The sequence below is a fragment of the Anolis carolinensis genome, chromosome 2 (genome assembly GCF_035594765.1).
Source record: "Anolis carolinensis isolate JA03-04 chromosome 2, rAnoCar3.1.pri, whole genome shotgun sequence".
Taxonomy (NCBI): Eukaryota; Metazoa; Chordata; class Lepidosauria; order Squamata; family Dactyloidae; genus Anolis; species Anolis carolinensis.
This window is the reverse complement of record NC_085842.1, coordinates 85,131,487-85,151,219: the sequence shown is the minus strand read 5'-3', so window position 1 is coordinate 85,151,219 and position 19,733 is coordinate 85,131,487. Positions and strand designations below refer to the sequence as shown.

The window sequence follows — 19,733 nt, the reverse complement described above, 5'->3', positions numbered from 1 at the left end:
GAATTCCAGACAGGAAAAAATCAGGGCCAGCTAACACCTCCCAACAAAACACCTCCCAACAAAAAATTCACTCAGGGAGGAAACAGCCAGGCTTTAAAGCTGCAAGGCCATTACATCCTAATCATTTTTCCTAATTGCAGCATTCATACTTGCCTCCAACAAACAAAAAAACCAATCAGAAATATTGTATATTCACAACCTTTAGGAAATAATATCCCCTGATGGCGCAGCGTGTTAAAGCGCTGAGCTGCTGAACTTCTGGACCGAAAGGCCACAGGTTTGAATTGGGGGAGCGGAGAGAGCCCCCACTGTTAGCCCCAGCTTCTGCCAACCCAGAAGTTCGAAAACATGCAAATGTGAGTGCATCAATAGGTACTGCTCCGGCGGGAAGGTAACGCTGCTCTATGTAGTCATCCCACATGACCTTGGAGGAGTCTGCGGACAACGCCGGCTCTTCGGCTTAGAAATGGAGATGAGCACCAACCTCCAGAGTCAGACACGACTGGACTTAATGTCTGGGGAAAACCTTTACCCTTGACCTTAACTACCACCAATTCCTCAATACTTTATTTCCCATACCACCAGACTTCGCCACAGCAACGCGTGGCCGGGCACAGCTAGTACATCTATATATATAGACATGTAATGTTTTACTTTGGAGTAAACAACAAAGCCATTGGACCAAATCACACCAAATTTGGCCACAAAAAACATAGTCATCCAAAATATGTCTTTCAATCAAGAAAACCTAGAAAAATAGTCAAAATTACAGAGGATGAGGAAGAGCTTTTCTCCCTTTAACTGCCAGTTAGAAAAGCAGGCTCTGCTGCCTTTATCCGCCCCCCCCCCTGCGCTCCCTTTGGGCCCCGCCCCCTTCGTGTCCTAGGAACTCCCTCAGCCAAGATGGCGCCCATGGCACAGGCAGTTAGGCCTCTTCGACACAGCCTATAAAATACAGATTATCTGATTTGAACTGGATTATATGGCAGTGTAGACTCAAGGCCATTCTACACATCTATACTACCCAGAATGCCAAGGCAGGATAATCCACAGTATCTCCTTTGAACTGGATTATCTAAAGTTCACACTGCCATATTATCCAGTTCAGTGTGGATTTTATACAGCTGTAATCCACTTCTAAGCAGATAATATAAGATTATAAATATAATATGTAATAATTACTGTGGTATAATAATACAGAACAATATAATCTCTAAAACCAGGACAATAAATAACGAGCAACACTCTGAAAGCAGGGAAATTGGGAATTCCAGAAAGGAAACAATTAGGGCCAGCTAACACCTCCCAACAAAGGATTCCCCCAGGCAGGAAGCAGACAGGCTTTGAAGCTGCAAGGCTATTAAATGCTAATCAAGACGCCTAATTGCAGCATTCATACCTGCCACACTGAGACTATTAATTGCTATTCAAACTGGCCAACCAAGAATTCTGCAAGGTAGAAAGTGGCAAGGCTTGCAAACAGCAAGGCTATTTAGTGCTATTCAACCTGCCAACTAAGATTTCCCCTAGGTGAAAAACCCCCAGGCTTTGAAGCCATGAGGCTACTCTGTCCCATTCAACCTGGCCAAGCAAGGATGCCCTATGTAGAAAGCGGCCAGGCTTTTAAGCTGCAAGACTATTCAGTGCAATTCAAGCTGGCCAAACAATGATTCCCCTACAAAGGAAGTAGCCAAGCTTCAAAGTGGCTCTTTGATTGAGGGTGCTACTCCAGCTCGCCAAACAGGGATTCCAATAATTATAACACAGCCAGGCATTGAAGCTGCAAGGCTATTCAGTGCAATTCAAACAGACCAACAAAGGATAAACCTTGGTAGAAGATGGCCAGGCTTTGAAGCAGTGATACTACTCTGTACTATTGAAGCTGACCAACCAAAGTTTCCCCTAGGTAAAAAAATAAAGACCAAACAACAAAATAAAGACTAAATAAAACCCCAATTGCTTACCATGCAAGTGCAGAGCCCCCTCTGAACTGAAACAATTACATTACCCAGAGGACCTTGTACCTGTGGGCGGAGCCTAACCCCTTTTAGTTGCCCTCTTTCTCTGCACACCCTCTACCTCAGAATCATTATTACATTATTATTATTATTATTATTATTATTATTATTATTATTATTATTATTATTATTATTGAGTTGCTGTGAACTATGAAAATGAGTAAAACCACCCACCCAGCATTACAAAACTCTACAACCTGGACAGTAAATAAAGAACAACACTCTGAAAACAGAAGAATTCCAGACAGGAAACAATCAGGGCCAGCTAACACCTCCCAATAAAAGATCCCCCCAGGAAGTAATCAGCCAGGCTTTCAAACTACAAGGCAATTCAATGCTAATTGCCCTCTTTTCTGCACACCCTCCATTTCAGAGTCGTTATTATTATTATTATTATTATTATTATTATTATTATTATTATTATTAGGGTGCTGTGAACCATGAAAATGAATAAAACCAGGCACCCAGCATTACAAAACTCTACAACCTGGACAGTAAATAAAGAACAACACTCTGAAAACAGGAGAATTCCAGACAGGAAACAATCAGGGCCAGCTAACACCTCCCAATAAAAGATTCCCCCAGGAAGTAATCAGCCAGGCTTTTAAACTACAAGGCAATTCAATGCTAATTACCCTCTTTTCTGCACACCCTCCATCTCAGAGTCGTTGTTGTTATTATTATTATTATTATTATTATTATTATTATTATTATTATTATTGGGGTGCTGTGAACCATGAAAATGAATAAAACCAGGCACCCAGCTTTACAAAACTCTACAACCTGGACAGTAAATAAAGAACAACACTCTGAAAACAGGAGAATTCCAGACAGGAAACAATCAGGGCCAGGCTTTGAAGCAGCAATACTACTCTGTACTACTGAAGCTGACCAACCAAAGATTCCCCTAGGTAGCAAGCAGATAGGCTTTGAAGTAGTGAGGCTATTCATTGCAATTCTAGCAGCCCGAAAAACCATTCCCCTAGAATGCAAATACCCAGCCTTCCAAGCAGCAAGCCTATTCCTTTGTATTCCAGCTCACCAAACAAAGATTCCCATAAGAAGAAAACGGCCAGGCTTTGAGGCTGCAAGGCTATTCACTGTTATTTCACCTGGCCAACAAATGATTCCCATAAGCCACAGCAACACGTGGCCAGACACAGTTAGTAGCCTATAAAAAATTTAACACTGTTCAACAGACTCCAAGAGTGCACCTCTCAGAGTACATCAACACTCTAGAATTAATGCATTTTGACACTATTGTAATTGACATGACTCAATGCTGTAAAAAATCTGGAGTTGTTCAAGGTTTCAGCCAGGGGTCCTCAAACTTTTTAAGCAGCGGGCCGGTCCACAATCCTTCAGACTGTTGAGGGGCCGAATTATCATTTGAAAAAAAATATGAACAATTTTCTATGCACACTGCACGTCTTATTTGTAGTGCAAAACAACAACAACAATGAAAGAACAATACAATATTTGAATATAAGAACAATTTTAACCAACATAAATCTATCAGGATTTCAATGGAAAGTGTGGACCTGCTTCTGGCCAATGAGATAGTCAAGTTAATTAGGATTGTTGTTGTTGTTGTTGTGTGCCTTCAAGTCATTTCAGACTTTGGGCAAGCCTGAGTCTAAAATTGTTCATTTATTTATTTACTAATTTATATCCCACCCTTCTCACCCCGAAGGGGACTCAGAGCAGCTGTATGTACATTTAATATATTATATTATTAGCATAGCACAATATTAGCATTATATATTACTATGTATTGAACTATACCACTGTACTGTAATAGTATATGGGCTCGGGCTGTGGCGCAGGCAGGAGAGCAGCTGCAATGAATCACTGCAATGAATCACTCTGACCAGGAGGTCATGAGTTCGAGGCCCGCTTGGAGCCTATGTTTGTCTTGTCTTTGTTCTATGTTAAAAGGCATTGAACGTTTGCCTATATGTGTAATGTGATCGGAGCACCGGAGCAGTACCTATTGATCTACTCACATTGGCATGTTTTCGGGGTGAGAAGGGCGGAATATAAATGCTGTAAATAAATAAATAAATAAATAAAATAATTTAATATTATTATATGGTATTATTATTAGTATTATATTGTATAACATAATATTTTTATCAATATTATATAATTATATATAATATATTATTAAAACTGATATAAAATATTGTATTATAAAACGGAGGGCGGGGGCCAGGTAAATGACCTTGGAGGGCCGCATCCGGCCCCCGGGCCTTAGTTTGGGGACCCCTGGTTTCAGCCATCTCTGCCAAAGAATGCAGCTGCCTTATCAAACTGCAAATCCCAGGATTCCATAGCATGGAGACATGGTAGTTAAAGTAGTGCTAAGTTGCATTCATTCAGCAGAGTAGAAGTTGTGAACCTTCAGAGTGCCCTGCCATTGGGGTTTAATTGTTTGTTTTAATTTTGGGGTTTTTCCCCTTTAGCCCTTGGAATGCACAATTTAAAACTCACCAGTCTGGGACTAGGATGACATATTGCTCTTAATGTGGTTCTATGAAGGGCTATAGGTACTCAACTGAAAATGTTGTTTTGTCTGGCAGATCCACTGGCCTGCATCTCAGCAAAGGATAGACGAGTGTGTCTTGTCAGGGAAGAACATTAATGTAAGTATGTTTGATGGAGTGCTTATGCTTTTGAAAGGCATGCTCAAACAGTGGCACTTCAGTAGTGCTCGCACCACCCATTAGGTAGTCATTGAGCCTCTGACTGTCCTGTCATTTAGTTACGTAGAGTGGCAGATGATGCCACCCATCAGAGTCAAGGCACATAATGCCTAAATCCAAATTATTCTAGCATGTGAGGGAGAAAAGTTTACAATCGCTTCTTGTTGTTAGTGAAAAATACTGTGATAAAGAAAATGAGTAAGAATTTGCTCCAACAGTAGGTAACTAACAAAATCTACTACCTGAAGGCAGCTGTTCGACCTGTTCCTTCCGGATTCTGTTGCCAGAGAATGGAGATGTGGCCAGTACTTGCGGCTTATGCCTTCCATCTAAAGACAGCTGCTGCTGTTGCTAACTTGTTGCTGCCGGTTCGTGGAACACCAGCTTAGTTTTCAGTAAGGTGAAGATGCCTTGTCAGCAGTAGGTGAGAGGAATTAGGAGTATTTGTCTAAACACAGCTAAGCTCATATCAGCAGTATTGTATATTGCTTTTTTTTTTTCTCACCTCAGTGGGAGGAAGCAAGAGGTCAAGTGTTACCAATCTGTTTCCTATGAGGGAAAGTCTGTCTTTTGGCCAACTGACCTTGAACTCTGTCCTCCAGAGATTTCTCAGCTGCTACTGTTCAGGGCTCAGTCACAGAGCAGCCGAGCTGGCTTAGCAAAGGAAACCGCGTTTGCTTACATATTTCCCACCCTACTGAACTCTGTTACCCTTGGCTCCTGCCCAGTGCTGCATGATCCCCCTAACTGGGGGCATGAGGCAAAGAGGAAACATGAGCTGTGAGGAGGAAACTGGACACAAGCGCCCATGCCTGGCTTTGAATCCAATTAGTTAATGAGCTTCGGCCTTGACAACACAGTGTGTGTACCCTCGGGGAATGGCTCTACCTACCCTCAGAGCCTCACCACTATCACTTACCCATTAGTTATTCAACCCAATCTTTGTGGGTTGGTTTGTTTCCAAGGCCTTCGTGCCTCTTAATGAGCAGGAAGCCAGGGGCTGTCTTGAATGCCTTTCCTTTCTGCCTTCCTTGAGTAGATAAGACCCAAAGACTTCTCAATGTTCCACTAAATGAGTTTTTATTTATGTGGGGTTTTATTCATAGAATTTTCTCTGTCTTTTGAAAGTAAGTAGAAATAAGAGTCTGGGGTTTACCAACTTGTTACTACTATTATTTTTTCAAATCTGCAAAAAAAAATGGCTGAGGAGGCAGCACCATTTGTCATCCATTTGTCAGCTACAGATCTGGTACAGCATAATATGTGAGGAAGGAATGTGGACTCCAAAAGGTAATTTATTTTAAACTGTTCCAGTAGGGATACTGTGTAGAACAGTCATGGCTAATTAGTATGTCCTCTAGATGTTTTGGACTACAAGTCCCAGAAACATCTAACTGTCAGCATATGCAGGATAGTTACAAGGTTGGCCATGACTAGTATAGAGGAATTGCAGGAGAATTGTTTCTGAGGTATACCCAAATCATAGTTGTAGGGAACTGAAACAAAAGATTTATGTGCTAATTCCCAAAAGACCACTATTCTTTGGCTACCTCAGTATTAACTTGGACAAAATGTTATTACAGACCATTAAGTTGGATGTGAGAGGCTTAGTGGCTCTGCAGGAAGCACACATATAATACAAAAGCAGTTATCTGGTGGGGTTTTTTGTTGGGGGCTTAGACTAACAAAAAGTGTTCCCTTACATTCTAGGGCGAGTGTGGGAACTTCATCCGTCTTATCCAACCATGGAATCGAACTCACTTGTATGTTTGTGGTACTGGAGCATACAACCCTGTCTGCACCTTTGTCAACCGGGGCCGTAAAGCACAGGTGAGGTATTGTGGGAAAAGTGTACAGCTGGAATTGCATCCAAAGATGGCTGTGCTGGAGAAGCAGATAGGCTTGGTGTCCAGCCATGCTAAATGAACTATCCCAAACTGCAGTCACAAACACTCCAGTAGGGAAAATTTTCAGCTGCATTTAAATCTGCCAAGCCAACTGATTCAGCATCTTGTACTGAGCACTGAGATGTGGGTCCTTTTCACCCTCTTGCATTGGTTTGCTTATTAGATTTATACTCCACTTTTCCTCCAGATAGCTCAAAGAAGTATAAATGCGAATCTCCCTATTTTAGCATCTCAGTAACCCTGTAATCTGAGGAGGGCCAGGCAGGGGCTGGGAAGTAGTGCAATACCTAAACTCCATAACTGAGTGGGGATCTGAACTTGAGACTCCCGTGTCTTAGACTTCCAATAATCATTATCCAATAATACTCTTTCAGAAATTAAGGCTCAGCACAAGGCCAAAGAAAAAAAGGACATGATATGGTTTTATAGATAACATAGAGAATAATTCAGACATAATAGATGTTCCCATCTTTATCTTTGATAGCACATAACCAGTTCCTGAGGGAAATGATTTAAATCAGAGTTGCTATCATGAAAGCCCTAGGAGCCCCCGGTAGCCAAGGGGATAAAAGCCTCGTAACTTGAAGGTTGGGTTGCGAAAGCTGTTCGAATCCCACCCGGGGAGAGTGCGGATGAGCTCCCTCTATCAGCTCCAGCTCCATGCGGGGACATGAGAGAAGCCTCCCACAAGGATGATAAAACATCAAAACATCCGGGCGTCCCCTGGGCAACGTCCTTGCAGACGGCCAATTCTCTCACTCCAGAAGCAACTTTGGTTGCTCCTGACATGGGGGGGGGGGGGGAATGAAAGCCCTGCAGGTGTTGTTGAACTGTAGTCCTCAGTAACAGTAGCCATCTAAGCCTGGGATGAGGAATCCTTGGAGTTACAATTCAGAGGCATCCAAAGGGTTGTGTGATTATCATCTTAGTTTAAGATATTCTTAAGGTCCGTGTGTTCATCCATAAAGACCCTTCTACTGAGTAGAAAGAATGCCGTTGGTCATACTATCAGACTCAGCCTAGACTAGAGGAAGAGCACTCACTCATCACAGCCCTCTAGAAACTCAAGATAAAGAAATTCTAGAATGAGGCCCATTAACTAATCCAGTGACCACACTGAAAGATCTCCTGGTGCAACAAAATATAAATTCAAATGAAATAAACAAACATATAAATGCAACTGCTAGTCTGAAAAGTGGTGAAATAGTGATAGGAGCTGTTTAGGTACTTCAAGATCAGCTCTGTCATAATACCGTTGGTGCTTGCTTATTTTACCTGGTGCTTTCATGGCTTTTAAAATGAAAATTGGTTATAAAAACATAGCCAGACATGGCATTATGGGAAGTGTGTGTATGTGTATGTGTGACTGAAAGGAGAGAGGGAAGGCATAGGATTTTACTTAATTCTTCCTAGAATCAGTGGCTCCCATAGTCACTAGGAAGAGAGTTCCTTTCTCTCTGCAGTCCTCATTTAACTACACAAACAGACTTTATCTTTCTTTTTTCTGGGCCAGCAGCTTACTATTCAGAATAGTGCTTGTTCTATTCATTATATGACTGGCTGCAACAAATGTCACAGGATCTGGACAAAAGACAAAGGGAAAACATTTCCAGAAATATCCTTAAGCATCACATGCAATTTAGCCTTGATCCCTGCCCCTTCCTGCCCCGGGCAGTGGTTTGCAGCTTAGGCTCATCTCCTTAGATCTCCAGATTCTGGCAAATGGTGTTTCTGTCTCCTCAATTATCATTATGATAGCTAGAGCTTATGAGATGTTGTAAAGATTAAGCACTACAGAATTACTGTTTGTGCAGTCAGAAAGAGGGATTCCAAACAAAGGGGAAACTGCTGGGCAGACAGACCAAGGATTTTCGAGCCAATGCAGCATTACCGTACACATTTATAGTATCAAAGTACAAGGGCTGTTTTATCCTCAGTACAAAGCCCTTGCAATAACAACTAACTGCAGAACCACAAGTAAGCGCCTTTTATTTTTGCTTTTAAAAAGACCTGTATTTAAGGTGTGCCTAAAAAGTCAAGTGAGGATATGGGCAAGTCTTACATCATGTAGATTGATGGCCTCTGCCTTTTTTCACCAGTTGCAGCAGGTAGTAGTCAGAGTAGTTGCCAGTTTTTTGCGAAGGCATGAGAGAGGAAGGGAGTTAAATGGCATATACATACTTCATGCCAGGTGTGAGAAACCTTGTGCTCTCAGCATTTTTTTTGGAATGCCACTTCCATAAGCCTTAGCTATCATTGCAATGGTTGTGGTTACTATGAGGTTTAGTCCAAGATGCATGCAGGGCAACAGGTTTTCCAGCCTTTATACTGACAGGCTTTGATCGGTATGTATACAACGTTGTATAAATTAGCGTGGCTTTCTCAGTCCTTAGTTCTCCAGATGTTTTGGTCTTCAGTTTACAGAATTCCTAGCAGTTAGCCAAGCTGATTGGGACTTCTGGGAATTAAAGGCCAAAACATTCAGGGGTGAACATTTAAGAAACACTGCTTTAGCATGTTTCAGTCAAAAAGACCACATGCCATTACTTCAAGCAGTTTGCATGAGGTTTCCATGTTGTTTTAACTATCCCTGTTCTAGCCTCCATAACAATTCCCAAAAGAACTTCTGCCCTAAAGTATAATCCAACTGAATGGAAAATCCATCCATGCTGAATAAAAATTGGGTCTCTTGGTGGATTCTTTCTATTTTGCACATAATTTTCCAATTCTTTCAGCTTGGAGGTGTGATATTTTGCTACTGAGCTATTGCAAACTGATGAAACTTCATTGCTTTATATTTATTGCCAACAGGGATTTTAGCTGCATATAACACATTCCCAATTAAGCTAGTCTTTTAGCATAGACAAGTAACAAAACACTTATGTTTTTAAATGGACTTAATCATTTTGATCTACTACATTTTGGGACAAACCCATCTGATATAAGCAAAATCTATCTTACAATTGCTTTTAAAACATGAGCCTGTCTTTGTGTTTCCTACCTTATATTTTTCTTGAACTAGATATCATTGACTATTGAAAATAGCATGATGGAAACCTATGTGTGTCTATGTGGAAATATTTCCACCTTTATTTTATTGTCTCTAATGGATTTTCCCCAAAGTTTGTGCAGTGAAATTTTGATCTTATCTTGAATCACTTTTTTGTACTTGGTATCATATTTTTCCACAGTTTACATAGGCCAACTATTCTGTCTCTAGTTATTACAAACCAGGAACATGCAATCTTCCAGATGTGGGATTGCAGCACCCAGCAATCCTCACTATTGGCTATGCTCAGTAGGGCTGCTGGGACCGGCAGTTAAAGAACAGGAGCTGATGAAAACATACCATATATTTTAAACTTCATTCCACACTCTGATATATTAAAATTCAAAATTTTGAGCCAGAAAAGAATACCTTCCTGAAAAAATGGTAAATAATTTCAAATTCTTTGCATCATATTTATTCTGTGCTTAACCACAATTTTTCCCATTTGATGCCAACCAAACCAGCGTGTTATAGGATTGTTGCAGCATAGAACAACCTGATGTTAGGAAAAAATAGTCTTCCTTTTAAAAAAAGATTTTTTTTTCATAATATTTTGATTGCTCTTTTTTCCAGGTTTATAAAGATCCATTACAATGTTTCCTCGTACTACCCAAATGTTAGACCCTGTAACTAGTGAGAGATTATAGGGCAGGAATGATAATTTCAAGATAGTGGACATTTTCAAGATGTGGGAGAGATCCCTACAGGGAAGTACTCCTAGTGTGGTCCTTCTGTAACTAAACTATCCTGCAAAAGGTGAAAATTGAGGAGTAGCTCAGATTGGGAATCTGCCACCTTCCAGATGTTGCTGATTGCAACTCTCAACAATTGAGGCCTGCATAATCAATAAAGAGGAATGGTGGGAGTTGCAGTCCCCAAAACATAAAGATCCCAGGTAGGACATAAATATTGGAAAAGGGGGAGGCCTTAATCTCGGTGGAAGCATCTGTTTGTATTTGACCACACAGTGAGACCTCTGCATGCTGCCTTCTCTGGCCAGACCCTGCCGTTCCTGCTTCTCTGGCAGGTCGCTCTGCCGGCGCTAACTCTCTGCTCCTCCTCTCCTCAGGCTTTTGAGCTGAACCAATCCATCCAGCAGGGAGGACGGGGAAGTAGAGCAGTTGACTCCTCCCTCCACCCGTCTCCAGTGGAACGCAAGGTGGGAACCGCGCTCTGCCCTGCCCTGCCATTCCCTTCCTCAAGGATGTAGTTGGCTCCTTCTCCAGCATGCCCGAGCCTGGGCTCTCTAACCCTCATTGTCAACTGGCATGCACCTAACAACTAACTCATGGGGGGAAAGGCCAGGCCTATTGGGAAAGGGCTGGCCTCAAAGTTCACCCCCCTTTCCCATTCAGCAGTGAGCGCGTTTCCTGTGCAGCTTCTCCTTGCGTCCCCCCCCTTTTGAACTAACTTCTTCTTCCCCAGGCTCATTCAAGGCTTGTGCCAGGAAAGATTGCTTTCAGGATTTTCCTTCATATCATACTGTGCAGAGGAGGTTAATGAATTAGATTCTTTGAAATTTGGAAGGGCAGACTTGCTGTTCCAAAGAAATATTTGACTGAAATGGAACTTCAGAAGTTTGGACTGACTGAGGTTATGATAATGGTGGGAGGTAGGCATGTGGAGTGGGTCTGTTATGTATGCTTCAGAGTGTGAACAATACCATGTAATTTCCAACATTTTCTAAAGTGGAAGAGAAGACATGAATTAGATTTGAGATGCATATTCCTCTTGCTAGTCATTGCAGGTCAGAACTAATGCATGAAACCACCCTTATAATTTCCTTTCTATTTTTGTCACTGTCATTCAGTTAGTGAGGTTGGCAAACACAAAATGGGCAAGAGAATATGCCACTTTGTCAGGACGACATAAGTCATTGTCTTCTTTGATTGGCCAAGGAACCATTTCACTTGCCCAGCTCATTGGTTTTCTTGTAACAAACAAAAGGAAAACATCACAGCTACATAGAAGCAATTCCTCCACTGGGCTGCAAGCATATCAACCAATCCTGTTCAGCATAACTCTTTTTGCACAAGAGACTGGATTATTTTAACTGTTAACTCCTTAGATTGCATTAAGGAGAGTGTATTTGCCTGTTTGTAAAGTCGTGCATAATAGTGAGATTCTGTTCCCCTTGGCTATGAATAAGATGAAAATATTCTTGAATTGGGGAGTAGATCCTGCCTTGTGTGTATTTGAGATGGGGCCACCAAAAATGGTCTGTATGTTCTACACTGCTCTACACAATTCTTGCTGAGGCTTAAGCTTTCAAAGATTGGAAATTCAAACAACTTGAAATATCAAACCCAACTCTGAGAATCTCAAATCTCCTTAATGTGTTGGTGTTATGATTTCATTATCAAATTTGAAATAAGTTTAATATCCAGGATAGCTCAAGTGATGATCATAGCAAAAAGGCTGAGGCACTGCAGACAGATTCAAGCTGGCTCAGCAACAATTTCCCAAATTGTAGAAAGTGGTGTCCTAAACCAGATTGATGCTTCAGCAGCTTCCTTGTTTCCCAACCTTTGTTTGCTGGTGATCCCCCAGTTTCAAAGATTAATTGAATACTGCTACTGTACTAACTCTTTTCATCAAAACTTGTTGTTCAACTGAGCCAAGAGCAGGGAGAGAGGGATTCCTTCCCCAGGCCTAAGCTGCACTCTAGATGTTCCCAGTGCTATCTGCAGAAGCTCTTCTCCTTGGAACAGTTATGATTTTGCTATCTCTGATTTGAAATAATGGACATTTGCTTTGTAAAGTGTGAATCTCTATTCCAAACAGGACAACAAGCAGAATTGGCCAGTGATCTTGGGGTTTATCCAGCACCCTCCCAATGTGGGGACGGGGGAAACAGGAGAGCTGGTGTTTGCAAACTGTCTTCTGAGGATCTTCTTCCCCTTCCAGTTACTTACACAGAAGAAGTGGGATGTCTTGAGCTCTGGAGCACTGACAACATTAAGCAACATTCACACTGGTCTTCTTCTTCCTCTTTTCTCCTCCCATGTGGGGAAAGAGGAGAAGTGATATCAGATTCCTGGCTGAAGTTTCAAGGAGAGTCCCAGTGATTTCATCTAGTCTACAGAGGGCTGCAGGAGGGAGAATTGGCCCTGCTCCATTATAATTTGCCACCTTTGGCATAAATGTGTGTTGTTAAGTTAGAGGAGCCAATGGATTGGATCTAGACTTGGTCATGCTTAGTTTGAAATTGAGTTAAAACAAATGTCTATCACTGATTTCAATGGATTCACTCAAAGCATGACTTAATCTGAATTGAACCCTACAACAGTTGTTCATTATTGCCGTTGTCTTTTTTTTTTATACCATGTAAATTATATTACATTTTCTTAAGCAGCTTGAATTTGACAGTAAGCATTTGGTCCATGCTTATGATGCCACTTGGATCCATTTGCATTCAGCTTCTCACTGGAATCTGGATGTGATTCTGAGTGAGAGTTTTCTACAGAATTATAAGCATGGCTTCCTCGTAGACTGTTCTTTGCTGGCTAAAGAACGTACAAGGTTGTCTGTGTGTGTAAGTGGATTATCTCACTCAAACCCCAGCTTTCAGTATTTCCATCCAACATTTGATGCTTGAATATTCTACTTGTTTTCAACACACTATTTATGCAATAACTATGCAATTAATTTTAACAGCCTGACAGCAATTTCAGGAGCAGTTGCACTCTGTTCACTCACTTGGACATTATCAACATGTGTTTGACATATGTTAGAAAGAGGAAGCTAGCCTTCAGTAATATCCTGTCATTGTTGATCTCTCAAGCCATTAGCACAAGGAGATGTGGATAAGAGTAGGGTTCCTCCCCCCCCCCCCCCACCGCCAGATTATGGAGATGTCTAAAGAGGTAGGGGTGTAGCAAACACATGTTTACCATCTTGAGAGCACCATGTCCAAATGAAGTTTCTCTCCTACTTTTCTACCCATGAATGGAACCTATGTTGGTACCAAAATGTAGAATTTGTGGCATTACTGTTAAAAGAAGGCAATTCCTCTAACCAGTGCTGTGTTAAATGTTTAGCAGCTGTTTTATCCTAAACATGATGGTCATATTTAATTTATTTCCCATGTAAGGAAGTATATTAACTCTGGTATTCAGGTGATAGACTTTTATGAACAAATATCCTCACTTGAATGAATAGTTCATTGAACATCATGTACTGTTTTAAGGCATTCCCGCAGTCCTGTGTGCTTTAGCAAAGTAATAATATTTCTCAAGTGGAAAATCAGAGGGTTGCCCAGAGTGTCATGACTCTTGTATAAAAGAAAAAGCTAGATTTTATGGGCTTATGAAATGCAAATACACTTCTCTGTATTGTGTGTTTGTTTGTTAGACCACTCCACACATACACATGTATGTCCAAAGTACACATGATAATACCTTTAATATCTACAGAAGAAACAAGAAACATATTGCAAGGTACCTGTAGAAAAGGTTGACATTTGATCTGCATGCCCTCTTCAGGCTTTCTTTGAGGTGCTACATAGAATCAAACTTTAGACATTTTTGAAATGTGATATTCATTTGTCCAGTAAGAAGTTTAGGAGAACCTGGTTCAGAAATTTCTGTTGAAGAGGTTTGGGTCACTTGAAAGCTTGAATTCTTTTGAGGGATTGTAGTTGGTTCTAATGAAGTTATAGCCTGCCTGTGAAACCAGAGAGTACATCAGAAAGAGAGGGTGGGAATCAAGTAAGCAAATGAGCAAGGGTTTTGCATAAATACAGAAACTTGAAGGTTAGATAACTGAAAAACACTAGGAAACATATGTTTGACACTAAAGAAGCATCAAGGTACTTGTTAGGTGAACCTCTCTGAGCAGTATCCATTTTTATAGTAACTGTCTGTTGCACTTCACCAGAGACACACAGAGAAATGGCTCAGGAGATGAACCAGGTAGATGTAAGGAAAATATGTTTTCCAGATAGTGAGGGAAATGCCATTTATCTTCCCTTTCAGCATGGTCAACATCTGAAGGGCTCACTATCTTAGGGTTTGACTAAGTGTGGGTGAAGTCAAATAATATTTTTACTATTCTGGTTACAGGCCAATTAGAGCCCTGTACTTTCTTACAAAACTCTACCTAGCTAGATCTCCTTGGCCATGGATGTGTCTATGCTTGTTTTTGCTGGTACTCTTACCCCTAATGAGACCATGTGTTAGGATCTCAGATTCCATATGCTCACAATAGTGTCTCTTCTTTCATCTTGTTCACTCATCTCAACTCTAATGCCCCTTATGCTGAGCATACTGACTCAGCCTATTCTGCTGAAAGTAGCTGACTTCAGCCATTCCTCTGGTGAAACATGGGCAACAGAAAGAACATTGAAAAAGTGCTGACACCACTTATCAAAGCCCAGTCACTGATGTACTATCAAAAGGATGGCCTTAATAATAGCATGAATAAATGATCTTTGAACCATGTGTTTTGTATTTGTCATTCTTCCCAGTCTTCATCTCATCCCATTCTTGAAACACAGCACTTGTCAACTGGTCTACTTTTCATCATCTCCTCAGAAAAAAAAAGTCCACATGCATTTCTATAGTCACCATTGGTTAATAAATAGCTACACTTTGAGAATCTGTATAACAGTTTGTTTGGGCCTGTTGAACAAAAGAACAAAAGAAAAGCAAAATAAACTAAAATATAAGTAGCAAATATTTTTCCTGAGCAGCAGTTTATTAATTTTGTTTTATTTTTCTAAACTCAAACACTTTTTGTGACATTTCGATTAAATAATTCTGCTGGGTAAAGGAGAATTACCAGTATTTTCAAGGTGTCACATGTATTTCTTTGAAGAAAGAAGGAACGGTATAAGTAATAGGCAGACTCCAGCCACAGTTTTTTCCTCATTTATTTCAAGTTATAGTGTCTGGTTTGTGCTTAAATTTTTTCCATTTATGTCAGTGATAATTTCAAGTCCTCCAAGTCATCCTGTCCTCAAGAGCCCCACTCAGGTCTTGCAGATTCAAGACAATTGCTTCTCTGATTGAGTCCATCTGGAATGTGGTCTTCCGCTTTTTCTGCCATGTTAAGCATTATCATTTTTCTAGCTAATCATTTCTCATTAAAAATATATTCCTACTCATGAGATGATGTCTTCCTCAAGGCCTAATTCTGACACCTCGACCTGACAGTCCCTCCATAGCCTTCTGCCACATGGACATGTGCCACCATCCTAGCTATTTCCTCTTAATGCCAGAGGTAGGCAGCAAGCTACTACTTGGGAGAGAATAGGGTAATGAGTTATTTGTTTTGTGATATAAGCAGTTGAAGGATGTTCACACATACTGCATGTTTCAGCCTAATATTTAAGGCCTGGATCACATCCATTTTGGTTATTGTGGCTTGTGTGTCTTTGATTGTCTTCCAAGAGAAATGTGAGAGATCTGTGATTATGTGTTATTTCATACCAAGGGAAGGATGTGACTTGTCACAAAATATGTAAAATCTTTCAGAAGTTGTCTGAAAATGTTTAATGGTTAGATATGACTCATGCCACTTTTGCGCAGTTATCTCAGCTTCACAGATCCCTATTACACTTCATCTCTGATTCACACACTGTCAAAAACTACACAACTTTCAATATACCATACCTTCATATGCAGCTAGGTAGCACTCTGCCTGGAAACAAAACATCAACAGTGCTCACACATTGCAAAATAAATTTTCCCCATCATCCCCAGTGGTCATATTTGTTGGTCTTGTAATATAATGGGTTAAACCCTGCAGGGGAAACAGGTTTATATGAAGATGTTCTTGAAATTTGTGATGCTTCCATGAGATGAGCTCCAGAGGTATAGCTAGCATCTTGTTAGTGAATTCCAATGTTACATTTAGGGACCCATATTCTTACGATATTGTAACTGCTTCATATTTACATTCAAAGTCAATATACTATTTCCACAAAGGCAAATGATACTAAAACCCACCTTTTAGAGTGACAGAGGTGAAAGGGATACTGCATGATGCAACTAACCCTGTCCATGACCAGTGCTGTGGGGAAAAGAAGCAGGGACTATCACCAGGCCTGTAGCGAGGGGGGGGGGGGGGGGTTTAGGGGTTCAACCCCCCCCCCCCCCGAAATTTTTCAAGTTATAAAAAAAATCTCGTTTACTCATGAATTTTAACTGGTTAACCAAATCCCCATGCTAAGTCTATGAGATGCAAAACATTAAGAGTCCCTCCAGCACTATCTCAAGCAGTTATTGACAGGTTTGTAGCGAGGAGGGGTATATGCTAGGGGTTCAACCCCCCCTGAAATTTTCAAAACCCCTCCCGAAATTTTTTCTGGCTACGGCCCTGACTATCACAACTCTTCATCACAGCATTGCTCGCTTTCAGGAAGGGGCTAATCATGGTCTCCCACAATGCCCACTCATCCCCAGTACAGACTTCTATCATGCCTACTGGCTGCCTGGCTTTTACAGTGGGTTTCAGGAGTTGGATGGGGAGTTAAAGTGTTTAACTTCATGGCTATATGTTTGATGCAGGATTTTGATCATACTGTACTATTTGTCTGCATGGCTTTGTAAATTAACACTATGTAGATAAGGACTGTTAAACTGTTTTAATATTAACAATGTATTTTTTCCTATCCTTTAACAGGTTTGTTTAGGCAAAAAAAATTTACTCTGATAATTTTTACATTTAACAGATATTTTGAATCTTGAATGACTTAGAAAATGATGTTCTATAACTTCATTGAAAAGTTAATGTAGTGACTGTTAAGAGTGACTCTACTGTAGAACTGAGTTAGAATTGGTCTAGAATTGTAAGTTAGCAGACAGCACTGTGGTAGTAACTAGGGTGATGTGCAGATGCCAAAGGGAATACTATCAATTGGCAAGGTATTGTCAACAATTTCTGTTCCTGCATTACTCTTGGTCCAGAATCATGTAGTCACTGCATGAAGGCTGCTTTAAAATAGGGTCTCCTTGGTGGTTTGGAAGCTGGCTTCACAAGGTGAGTTATTTGCTTGCAAGATGGTGATTTTCACTATACTAGCTCATGGTCTCAATAGCAAATCAATCAATACATAATTTAAAATCTTTGGAAGTATCATGAAGACAAGAAAGATAGTTTGGTGCATGGAGACAAGCAATTTATTACAGAGAGTAACCACCAAGGGAAATTATTTAAAGCAGCTTCCACACCCCAGTTGTATCATGTCCCAGTGTTTCCTTGTGTTCTGATGTTAGAACCTTGGTGGGAATAATTCCACCCTAGAATGTTGTGTATAGATAGTGTGAACCATGCATGCAGTATCTCACACCCTTTTAGATGACCTCTGTTTTAAAGGTGTTGTGAAGGCCAAATGTAAAGGTGTGTGGTAACATAGGTCATTTGTCTATCTGCTGTCTTGCTTTGCAGGATTACATATTTTACCTGGAACCAGAAAGGCTGGAATCAGGAAAAGGAAAATGCTCATATGACCCGAAGGTGGACACTGTATCAGCATTAATCAGTGAGTTATTTGATTGTATAGTAGCAAACTTTTCAAAGTAAAAAAAAAATCCTGTGGTATTTCAAGATCATTCTGAAGACATTCAAGAAGTTACCAAAAAAATTCATTTGCTATGAGTTCTGATGTGTAACCAAAATTTGCAACAATAACAAGATGGGTTTTTTTAAAAAAAAATGCCAGAAAAAGAAACTCTGTACTCATGGAGTGTTTTAAGCTATTTTCAGGCATGGATGGGCAGCTGGAGATTCCAAACACATCCTCTCAGAGGCTAATAATATGGAGGGACAGAACTTATTTTCCACTAAAGTGCAATGACCTATCTGGTGGGAAAGAAAAAGCACTAGGGCTTTGGTGAATAGCAAAGATCTTAGAAATTCCTTGGCAAAGTGTTGCTAATTATGTTACTCCTCTGCATCCACTATTTCCCACTTGCCCATCAAATGTGATGTCTTCTTCCACCGGTTTTGCTTGCATACATGGCATTGTGTGGCCAACTACACTCAGATAAGAACTCCATATTCAAAGTAGCTGCACATTTTATGGAGATATCTAGTTTTGTTTAAATCCTGGTTCATAATGGAAGATTTATGGGAATGCTATCTTATAAAGCACCATCCTTCTTCTCTTACCATATATATTCAATTCACTTCCAAGTTGATTTTAAGACTGTTTTCTGACCAGTGCCATGTATGACGCTGCCATCTCCTGCATCACCCTCATCCCATCTGGCAGATCTGGGGTGGGAATCATGCAAGCCACCTGTAGTCTGATGGAAGAGGCGCCCTGGATTTCCATTAGCAACTCTTTGTAGTTCAGCTAAAATAAAATAATTTTTGACTTAAAAAACAGTTATTGCCATCAAAACTCACTACACTTCTGACAAAAAAGCAACAATGGGAAAAAAATCCCTCCATCCGCTTATCCACAAAGATGTTTGGAAGTGACACAACATCACTTACAGTTGCCCAAAGAAGTGGTTACAAAAACATTCTCTGTTCTTCCAGAGCTTTGGAAGAGCCACAGATGGGACAAGGTACAGAGCTTTCTCCTGTAGGGATGGCAGGCCTTACATCAGGTCATAGTAGGAAGATAATTAAGTGTGGTATCATTGTTCTACTGACCCTAGACCTTCCACCACAACAACAGCTGCACCACCCCACTCCCCCCTAGGAGTCAGCTCCAGCAAGGGACAAAGTTTTTACTGCTTGCAAATCCCCCAACCTCTTGATATGGCCTGCCTGCCTCTGATCTTGCCCAGGCATCAGTATCCACTTACATGACAAGCCCCAAACTTCTTAATTAATCTGATAGCAGCTGTGACCCAGGCCTGGGAAAAGTGTCTCCCTTTGCCAGTGGGTTTATTTGGCTGAGGGCTGCACCTGATGTATGGCAGTGTTAATTAACTCAGCCCCAGTTCTATGGAAAGCCATGCAAATTCTTCTATGAGAGACTGAGAATTGTAGTGGATGCACAATGGAAGTCTTTATTCGGTCTTGCACTTGCCTTTGATCATTTTGAGCTTTCCTCAAAATGAGATGTTAGAACAACAGGCAAACCTGAGACCTTGTC

General features: G+C 40.8%; 1 protein-coding gene across 3 annotated transcripts in view; it reads left to right on the top strand.

Moving 5' to 3' along the window:
- sema3f (semaphorin 3F) overlaps positions 1 to 19,733 on the top strand; it is a 179,497-nt gene that overhangs the window by 124,532 nt on the left and 35,232 nt on the right. For 2 of the 3 annotated variants that reach the window (XM_062970105.1, XM_062970106.1), the window contains exons 4-7: positions 4,601 to 4,663; positions 6,434 to 6,553; positions 10,749 to 10,838; positions 18,071 to 18,164. In XM_062970105.1, the coding sequence (XP_062826175.1) occupies positions 4,601 to 4,663; positions 6,434 to 6,553; positions 10,749 to 10,838; positions 18,071 to 18,164 (367 nt within the window). The remainder of the gene's footprint in view (positions 1 to 4,600; positions 4,664 to 6,433; positions 6,554 to 10,748; positions 10,839 to 18,070; positions 18,165 to 19,733) is intronic. The other variant, XM_062970107.1, reaches the window with a different exon arrangement.